The 10,510-nt window shown below is 37.7% G+C and overlaps 1 protein-coding gene across 1 annotated transcript; it reads left to right on the top strand.

Annotated features, from left to right (window-relative positions):
- Window positions 1–203: 203 nt before the first annotated feature.
- On the top strand, window positions 204–8,326 carry LOC107602354 (trafficking kinesin-binding protein 1). The gene is made up of 12 exons (XM_016294835.1): window positions 204–267; window positions 1,540–1,679; window positions 2,390–2,468; window positions 2,560–2,690; window positions 2,773–2,847; window positions 2,975–3,112; window positions 4,283–4,359; window positions 4,489–4,695; window positions 5,162–5,415; window positions 6,295–6,576; window positions 7,060–7,180; window positions 7,255–8,326. The coding sequence occupies exons 1-12, from the start codon at window positions 204–206 to the stop codon at window positions 8,024–8,026; spliced, it is 2,340 nt and encodes a 779-aa protein (XP_016150321.1). The 3' UTR covers window positions 8,027–8,326.
- The last annotated feature ends 2,184 nt before the right edge of the window (window positions 8,327–10,510 follow it).

Below are 10,510 nucleotides of genomic sequence, written 5' to 3'. Positions count from 1 at the left end.
TCCTTCCCTCCCTCCCTCCCACTGTCTCTCCCTCTCTCGCTGTCTCTCATCGTAGTGTTAAATATAGTCACTCTACTCTTGTTGCTGTAACTGACCACACTCTCGGCATCACTCAATAGCATTACGGGAGGAAGGAAGTGTAGAGCTCAGGTTTGGTTTAGTCTGGTCCTCTCCTCTCTGCTGAGTGGAGAGGGAGTGAAAGGATGCACAAGATCATGGGAGCAGAAGACTTTGAGCTGGAGTGGTGCTATGAGCAGTATGCCGATGGTAAAGTGATGTGTGTGTGTGTGGTTCATGTACTTTTAGTGTCTCCTTGAGTGGTTTCTGCATTGATTTCTCATTATCAGGGGTGTTTTTGTAGATTTTGAGGTGTTTCATTTGTGTGTTGTGGGCTACTTTTATCTGTAAATTATTTGGATGAGATTCAGAAGTGCTTTAAAGCTAAACATTCTCCTTTTTACTCTCTTTGTCCTTTTTGAGTGTAGCCTGAGGTCTCTGGATGGCTTTGTGCATGCGTGTGTGTGTGTGTGTGTGTGTGTGTGTGTGTGTATGAGAGAGGACAGCATGCTTGACTTATTGTTTGCTCAGTCTAGGGTCATTTCCTTTTCTGACAGTATGTCCTCATAAAACTTTTCTTTCTCTGTCTCATAACCAGTCTGTAAGCGTTTAATATTTTTACAGTCAATGTCCCGAGGCTGTGCTCTAAATTTAGATGCATAATCCTTGTTAAAGCAGTTTAGGAACTCAGCAGGAGCAGGCATAAAGTTCAGTCTTTGTCTTTTGAAGAAGACTTTACTGCATATTCAGTTTTGTATATTGAAGTTAAGCTTCTATTTTATAATATCCTTCTAACAAAAGTAGTTTCTCTTGCCCACATCCTTGTACACTGAATTTAGTATCAAATGTTTCATTAAAAGGATGTCAGAAAGTTTATATTTTTATATTTTATCTCTTATTACTTTTTATTTTTGTGTATACTTTTGTGTGTGTGTGTGTGTGTGAATGTATGAGCTTGTGATATAACAGTAATTGTGGCTGATCTGATTCTGGCTGACTGTGGATGGAGTTGCTGGGTAACAGCACCATGGAAACAGTTGCCGGGGCAATCACGCATGGTTTGTCATTGATGTTATTGTAAGAGCGTGATGGTGCGAGGTCAGCAAGCCAGTGGCCCCCCTCCTATCTATGTAAACTCACATTAGATTTCTGTAAGCTTGAGAGTTTTTATGTCAGGATAATATTTAGGTCAGGTATAACATAATATTATATACAATATAATAATTTTAGGTCAGGTCTATGTAAGAGTTTTTCCACATTGTACTGAACTCTTCTTGTACTGAAATTGTTGGTGGAGCTGGTTCTGTTGGCTTCAGTTAGGATATTTAAGGGCTTTTCAGCTGTAGTTTAATTTATAATGCACAACCATTTTCAACAAACTCAACACTTGTTATTTCTGTTGAATCAGACAGAAGGTCTCTGATGAAAATTAAAGTAAGCAGAATTGTAATGTTTCAACGTGCCCATATTAGGGCTGATTTCTTATTCATACAGTCTTTTGTTTCGGGATCAGGAGTCAACAGGGAAGGGCAGGAGTTTCTGCCAGAAGCGGTTCCTCTCTGGACATTCTGCAGCAGAAACTTCGAGACCTGAAGGAGGAAAATCTCTCTCTCAGATCAGAGGTACATGCACATGCCAAAGCAAACAATAAATAAATACATATATATTTATAAACGCATTACCATTCAGAAGTTTGCAGTGGGTAAGATTATTTTAGAAAACAATAATTTCAGAAGAACAGCTTTTACTTGAAATAGAAATCTTTTATAACATTATGAATGTCTTTACTACCTCTCTTGATTAATTTAATGGGTCCTTGCTGAATAAAAGTATTAATTTAGCTAAAAATGAATTTGGAATGGCAGTGTATATATAAATATGAGGAACATCAGCTCATTCAATTCAATAAAGCAAAAGCAAAAGAGGAAAGATATTTTGGCCAGTAGCAATGTATATGCCACTGGCCAATTTCCATGTGTGAATAGAAAAAAATATTGATTTCTATTGTGCGTGCTGTGATCACAATATCTTACAGCATATCTATGACCTCTGTTAGTCAGAGTCATTCTGAATTCACAGTGAACAACCAGCAAATGGTCGAGCAAATAAATATATGTTATGCTTATGGATGGTATTTCATGTTTCTGGAAGTTTACTGATTCCACCATACAAAGATTGCAATCTTTTTGCTTTTTTTTTTTTTTTAAATGTCCCATCTTGATTTGATGTATTTAGAAAACATTTGATTGAATATTCTTAGAAATGACACAGAACAGATCAAATAAGACACACTTGATCTTTAAGTAGTACCAGTCTCTCTTTCTGTCCCTAGGCGAGTCAGCTGAAGTCTGAGACAGCGTCATATGAGGACAAGGAACAGCAGCTGGTGAATGACTGCGTCAGAGAGCTGAGTGAGTGATGCTTTGTTTAGGGCTTAGGTGGAGGTGTAGAGCTCTATATTTTGACAAAAAAAAAATAAGTCCACTCTTTCTCCTCATACAGGGCAGTCCAGCATCCAGATCTCCAGTATAGCAGAAGAACTGGCCAAAAAAACAGAAGACGCCTCTCGCCAGCAGGAGGAAATCACACACCTTCTCTCTCAGATAGTGGACCTGCAGAAAAAAGCCAAAACTGTGAGAATCCTTTCGTCTTTCACTTTATTGGCGTACATGAGATAAATATGTGCTAAGATTTATGTGTGTATGTTTTTGACAGTTTGCTGTTGAGAATGAAGAACTTTCTCAGCACCTTACGGCAGCTAAAGATGCTCAAAGACAGCTTACATCCGAGGTACTTTATTTCAGACATAATAAACAATATTCCACATATTTAATCTTACAAAAATATACCTTCATAATATATTCATTCATTCTGTGTAAATGTTATTAACAATTGTTGGTTCCTCACACATACACAGCTGCAGGAGCTGGAGGAAAAATACTCCGAGTGCATTGAAATACTCCATGAGGCTCAAGAGGAGGTCAAGAACCTACGGAACCGCAGTGTGTCCGCAGGAACTCCTCGACGCTATCACCCTCTGGGACTTTTTCCCATGGTGAACACACGTGCGCACACACACACAGACAGTTATAGAACTCATGCGTTCAGTAGCAGTCAATTTGCACTGCTGTTCAAAATTTTGGGGTCAGTAGGATTTTTAAAAAAAATTTATATATGTTATTCAAAGTATATAAGTGACAAAACGTGTAAAAGTGATAGACTTTTACATTGTTACAAAACATTTCAAATTGAACTTTCTATTCATCAAAGAATCACAGTTTCCACAATAATATGAAGCAGCACAACTGTTTTCAAATTGATAATAAAAATTATTGTTTCTTGAGCACCAGAACAGCATATTCAAATGATTTCTCTCAGTTCATGTGACACTGAAGACTGGAGGTAATGGCTGCTGAAAATTCATTAACCACTTCTTTTAAATTGTAATATTATTTCACAATAAAAGGATGCATTTTTAATGCATTTTAGTCTAATAAATACAGCCTTCAAAAACATTAAACAAAATCTTATTGACACCAGACTTTTGAATGGCAGTGTACTTGAAGCTATATAAATAAAAACATCCTAACCGGTTTGGTATTGACATTTACTTGTAAATTTACTTTTTGGCCCTGGCAATTTGTATTGTACACAAATACCAAATTAATTGAAAATTATAATAGTACAAAATATAATTTCCCTGATTCTAAGATATTTTCTGTAAAAGACTATAAAAGTCTGAGAGGGGAACAATCCCAAAATAGAAAAATTGGGGCAAATTTAATCCTTCTAAAATGTCTGAAAATAACTTAAATTCTAAAATATCATTTAAAATGTATAATTACTTATTATATATAATTGTGTGATTTTTTTTATTTATTTTAATTTTTATATCATTCAAGGAGACAGAAAAGTTCCCCAAATTGAATAATCACCCATATGTATGTGTGTACCTACTTAACCATATTTTGGAGACATAATCGTACTCTAAATTGAGCTAAATCTGACAAAATTTCAGTTTGAGAATGTCCTCATTGGTAAAAACGGTATAAAGTAAATAAAGTTTTTAAAGTTTTTTTTAACTGTAAAAATGTAGAAAGTCTTTTAAGGTTTAGAGTGTGGGTTAGATTACAGTATTTATAACAAACTGTATATAAAAAAATAGAGGTCTATAAAATGTCCCCATGTTGATAGCCAAGTAAGCGTGTGTGCATATGTGTTTTAGGACTCCCTGGCTGCTGAAATTGAGGGAACCATGAGGAAGGAATTGAGTCTCGAGAATCCTGATAATGAAGAACAGAGGTTTGAAATTTACCTCTCTTTTTTTACTTTCCATCACACAGCACATTTTCTTGTATTGTCATAATCTGAATTAGTTCAATATCTCGATTTATCTTTTCATTCAGAAACAAAATGTGCTTTTGTCTCAAGGGTTCGTCATAAGCGTGTGTTTGAGACTGTGAAGAACATCAACCAGTCTGTCAGACAGCGATCTGCTAATTCTGCTACCAACATCCCTGGATCCAATCAGATGCTCTCCTCCCTTAGCTCCGCCCTCTCTGACAGCAATGGCAACAATGCAGCGCCTGATAACCGTACACAGAGCATGCTCCAGGAGACCGGCTCCTCAGATGCTGCGTGAGTCTGTTATGAGGCTATGTTTACAGAGGCTGTAAGAAAAATTACTTTAAATTGACCTTTAGGTTACTTAAAATATTCATGGGATTGAAAGGCCACTGGTTCTGGCACACTTGAATTTGAGTTTGAGCGTCATTCTCAGGAATCCATGGCATTTGTACTAGAAGATTTTAGGGAATTTTTAAATATAATTATTATTTTATTTTAGAAGGTCAGTGCTGAATTACAATTTTTACAATACAATTCATTGTTTGAAATGTTTCTTTGAGTAGACTTTTTTTTTTTTAAATCATACATTTAAGAATAAAATAATAAAAATTTTGCATTACACAATAAACAAAGTCAAAGCTATGAAATAATGTGACTAATTTCCGCATCCTTTTAAATTAAATTAAACAAATGCCACAGTTTCCTGAGAATGACCCTTGTTTTCAGTCATAGGACTTACCTTGTTCTCTGCCTGCAGTGTGGATACCCCTGAGAAGCGATCTGGCCCTGAGGAGCTCAAACTTGCTCTGAGGCGACTGTCTTTGCGACGGCAGAACTGTCTGAGTGAGCGTCTCTTCTTTGAGGGGGAGCGAGAGAGGCGTAATCGGGAGCCAGCAGACAGTGCAGATTACTCAAACAGGCTGGTGCACAGCGAGAGCATCATGTCCCTGGGCGCTTGGGCCAGTCGGCCCTATCTTCCCGACAAGCTCCAGATTGTCAAACCTCTGGAAGGTGACAGAAATACCCAAAATATCTATCCTAAGACATTCCTGCGTTACCGTTCCAGGCCACGTCCACCCACTATGATACTTTTCAATTCACTGTGGGGGCTAATGCATCCCCGCAAACACTCATACTTTAGAGAGTCCCGCTCCTGGATACATTTACACTAGCGATCAGGTTATGACAAAGTTTTGAAAATGGATAAATGGTAAGGAATAGTTCACCAAAAAGTCAAAATTTTGTCAACTAGCCCTTTAATTCTAAACAAATGCTAATTTTGAAGGAAACACTCCCTCCACTGTATCACTTGGCTGATGTAAATTATTTACTGTTATGCATATTCATATATACTATAAAGGCTCTTTAATATGAGGAAAAATGCAGGACTTTATTTGTGTTTTATGTACGCTAAACCATGAATGTGAGATGTGAAAGAGTCCGATCAGTCATATATTCTAGTGATGTGATGTAATGTACACGAAGTAGTGACTGAAATACAAAGTTTGTTGTGAAAGTTCTTGGGGGAAGAAATTCTGTTTTGTATTTTATTAACGCCACCTAATGGACAATGGGTGTAATATGAATATTTTCACTTTTGTCTGTCTTATTCTTAAGTCTTCAATATTTTCTGTTTCTGTATTTCTTGTACTTGTATTTTTTTTCACCTCATTTTGGTTAAATTCTGTTCTGCACTTTCATTTAGTATATCTTCAATAAAGTCACTTCATCTTATTCTGTTTGATATTCTCATTCTTTCTTTCTTTTGTTTTTCATTATCACATCATTGCACCATTGTTAATATGTGTGTTTTCACACTGACCTGTGTAAATAAGGTTATATTATCACACAGTTCTTCTCAGCATCCCTCTTGTTTTCTTCTTTTTCTAGGCTCGGCTACACTTCAGCACTGGCAGCAGTTGGCTCAGCCTAATCTGGGTGGTATCCTGGATGCTCGACCTGGTGTGGTCCCGAAAGGCTTCCGTCCCTTGGAGCTGGAACTGGAGGAAGTATATCACTATGCTGACTATGAGGAAGATGAACCTGGAGTGCAGTACTTCCAGAACCTTCCCACCACATCCAATCCCAGTGTCCCTCCTGCCCATAGCCTCGCCCCCTCAGCCTCCCCGTCACCATGTCTCAGCACAGGTCATGCTTCCATAGACTTCTCAAGTAAGTCAACCAGTTTTGTGTCCTATACCCAAAATTTTGAATGTGATGCAAAGATTGATATTATAATAATGCTAAGAAAACTTTCCCATTGTTCCAGGCAAACAATTTCCTATAAATTAATCTTACAAATGTATTGTTATTATTTTAAAACCATTTATTTGGTAAATATTTATTTAGATAAAACGAATTAAACTGCATATTTTCTGTGACTAGTTCTTATATGACAATTTATGACAATTTAGTAGCTCAATTAAATACAAAATTAATTTTCAAAATGTATTTGCCCATTGTCCCAGGCTAACAAATTTTGAATTTCGAGTTTACAAATTTCTCAAATCAATATGTCAAATACATGTATTTGGCAAGTTGCCAAAAATATTATATTTTATTTATTATTTCATTCACTTTTCCCCCCCATAAATTTCATAAATTATTATTTAGATAAAAATAAATAAACTCTGAATTTGTTTTGACTACTCTCAGCTCTTGGATCTTTTCCAGTGTATTTCCCAGGGAAATGCATGGCTCATACAAGTTCAACCTACACCTTCACCACCTGCAAAATCCTCCATCCGTCTGATGAGCTTACAAGGGTGACACCCAGGTAATGCACTGTCCTGTAACTCAGACAATAACGGATTAGCCAATCAGCACGTAATTTTCTGCTTTTCTGTCCAGTTTAAACCCCGTCCCCACTTCGTCCTGCGTGATGTCAAGCAGTCTGCGCTCGACACCTGCCGCCACGCCGTGTACTCCTCGGCGAATGAGTCTGTCCCAGTCTCAGTCTTTCACCAACCTGCGGGACTCCACCAAAACCTTCAGCACATCTTTGGGCCTTGTGCGCCTCTTGCAGGAGAGAGGCATCTCTGCTGCAGTGTACCAGCCTCACAGCTGGGACAGAGGAAGCGGAGGAGCTCTCTTCTCCACTTCAGTTCTTCCTCCTCCCGACCAGAATCGTCCCACCACTCCGCCTAATTCCCCCACCCGCTGCACTCCCAGCCCCAGTTCGGGCGTTTCTGATGTAGATACCTCCACACCTTTCTCTTTTAAGAGCCCATGCTATGAAAACTTTTTGGCTTCCAAGCCAGCAAGGTCCATTTTGAAAGAGGTGGCGGGGGTGTCTGGGGCTCAGGCTAAAGACTGTGAGAGCCAAACCGATGTCAGTATGTATAATCTCAATTTAGTTGATAAGCTGAAAAGGTTGGGGTTGGCAAGCCCTGGGGCTTCTGGGGCAACAGGGGGAGGGATTCCGAGGCCAAGCCCACTTATAGGTCCTCTGGGTGGGCTTCGGAGGGCAGGGTCCCCCTTTAGTCCACTGAACGAAGGTATGAGGAGGAATCGGAGCTATCCTGCTATGGTTGGTGCCAGCATGGCAATGAAGGGGCCCGGCCCTCAAGGGGACGAAATGCTACTGGCTCCTAAACTACCCAAGCAAACAAGTCTCAAATAATGAGTTGTACATAATAATAAATCACACAATCAGTGGATTGTTCCTCGCTAACTTACTAACACAGAATTCAAAATTTAACTTGTAAAAAACATACAGTAAAAACACACTTAAAGTGAAAATTCACCAGAAAATTCTGTCATTTACTCACACTCATGTTGTTCCAAACCTGTATGACTTTACAGAAAACAGTATTTTGTAGAATATTTCAAAATGACTGGACCCCACTTACTTTCATTGGATGGCCAAAAAAACTAAACAAAACACTGAGACATTTTTCAAAATATCTTTTGCACTTCACAGAAGAAAGTAAATCATACAGAATTTTATTTTGTGTGTGTTCAGCAGAGGAAACAAATGCATACAGGTCTGGAACAACATGAGAGTGAGTAAATGAGAGATTTTTCAATTTTATCCTTATGAAAACGTATACATATGCAGATGGAAGTTTAAAGTGTTATTTTAATTCAGGCTGAACTGTCTTTATGTTCTCTCCTCATCAACTCACTGATTTGCCCTGTACAATCGAATGTGATGTGTATCCTGTACAGATGGTGCTGATTGTATGTAACCTTTAACCTCACTTTGACTTCCCACTGCACATGCAGGAAGGAATAAATCATCAAAAACCAAATGAACTGGTCACATGTACTCTCTGTGAATTAGAACTACGTTCAGTTATCACAATTGACGTGTAGTTTTCGAGCTGAGGGCATTTCCAGGGTATATGAAAGTGTATTGATCTGGGATCAATGCTGTTCTGTTCCTGCTTTCAGCAACTTTAAAAATGTATTTTCCCCAGTTGCCTGCTGGTTTTGAAGGGTGGCATTTGAGGCTGATGTATTAATGCTGGCAGAGAATGTGTAGCACAGTTTTAATCACCCACCTTGACCAACTCTCTTTTCCTCCCTCGTCTTTGTCTTGTCTATACCTTTTTTAGAAGACAAATCTTTAATAATGAAGTGACAATTGTAGCTTTTCATTTGATGAGTGGTTGAATGAATTGAGGGTTGGCAACATGGATAGACTGATTTCAGAAAGTGCTGCTGTCTTGCTGGTTTTCTATGATAAAAATGCGAGTGCCTGTATTTTAGTCATCTGTCACGTCAGAGTTTTTACTGAACGATTGGAAAACGTTGGAGAGCACTGTAAACTTGAATGAGCACTGAGCACTTGTGTTAAATAGCAATTTTAGTCTCTTTATTTATTCATTTACCTTTTGTTGTTTCATGTTATTGAAATGTGCACGTTGACGTTCTATTGTGCTGTTTAACACCACCTGTTTTTGAGATTTAGTTGCTCTCAGGTAATGGTCGTAGAAGGGAAAAGCTTTTAGATTAGTGACTACCCAATCATGTTTGTTTGAATTTTTCTTTTCAAATAAAAATAAATGCAGAGAAATAAAGGTGATGGTTCTTGTCTGTTGATGCCCATAACGATCACTAGAGGGCAGTGTGTCCTCATTTGTTTTTTCATTCTCTTGTCTTCCCACCGATAGCCATTAGTTAAAAGTTTGTACCTTTTTTACAGTTTTTCATGATTAAAAAAAGCTTTTAATGTAAAGGCTCATAATGAAATGTTTGAATTGACTTTATGCAGTAAAATCTCTTAATTATTAGAAGCTTACTTTTTAGATAGCTTTGATATGTTTAACATTTGCTTCTGCTCTGGAATGGCAGTCCTTCTCTGATTATGTCAGTTTGATGGCTTGGGCAGAATGTCGTTTTAAAAACACCCCTCCAACCGTTAGTTTGATATGAGTGAGAGACAGAAAGGAGGAGCGCCAAAATAAAACCATGCCCTCTATTCAACATTCCGTTTCAGAAGGAAATACGTCACTACACTGAAATAAAGTCGGCAGCAACTTCCGGTTCAGCGAAGGTCAACTAATTTGGCGCGTTTTCAAAATTGGCGCGAAGAATTGCCACAGGAATGAGGTAAGCAGTGTTTTTTTATGTGCATTTTCTTGCGTTGTGTTTGGTCGGAATAAATGAATACGCCCCTACGAGCTTTTGTTTGGAATTGCATTTGCAATAAATGAGACATTCTACCAGAAATATACATTATCTGTCTTTGACTTGTTACAGTGAATAAAAAGTATTGCATCCAAGAAATGTCTAAAACTGACTGATGGCTGATTTCTGTGAGTTGTTCTGTAAAGGAATATGTCATTCATTAGGTTCTCAGATATTTTTTAATTTATTAAAAACACTTTTGAAAATCACAAATCCTGTTCTTGTCCTTGTCCCCAGCCAAATTGAACCTACATCTTTCGTAGTTTTGTTAGGCTAAAAACTGTTATTTAGAAAAAAACTCCCACCAATAACAAGTTTAAGTTGTTATCATTCACATCAACTGATTAAAAACATGAAATTATACATACATTCTACAAATAAATACTATTTTACAACTGTCCCCATGTTTTCGGTCAGTCCTGTCACGTTTGGATAAAACTCAACATAAAATGTGTGTAATGCTCCTTTAAAG

The sequence above is a fragment of the Sinocyclocheilus grahami genome, unplaced genomic scaffold, assembly GCF_001515645.1.
Source record: "Sinocyclocheilus grahami isolate Dianchi unplaced genomic scaffold, SAMN03320097.WGS_v1.1 scaffold325.1, whole genome shotgun sequence".
Lineage (NCBI taxonomy): Eukaryota > Metazoa > Chordata > Actinopteri > Cypriniformes > Cyprinidae > Sinocyclocheilus > Sinocyclocheilus grahami.
Note: the sequence above shows the minus strand (reverse complement) of the source record. Positions and strands in the feature narration are given on the sequence as shown.

Bases quoted from the DNA above. Each gene is read 5' to 3' on its own strand.
- LOC107602354 (XM_016294835.1), top strand. From the start codon at position 204: ATGCACAAGATCATGGGAGCAGAAGACTTTGAGCTGGAGTGGTGCTAT. The intron at 1,680-2,389 runs GTACATGCACAT...TTCTGTCCCTAG, and splicing joins ATCTCTCTCTCAGATCAGAG to GCGAGTCAGCTGAAGTCTGA. The intron at 2,848-2,974 runs GTACTTTATTTC...ACACATACACAG, and splicing joins AAAGACAGCTTACATCCGAG to CTGCAGGAGCTGGAGGAAAA.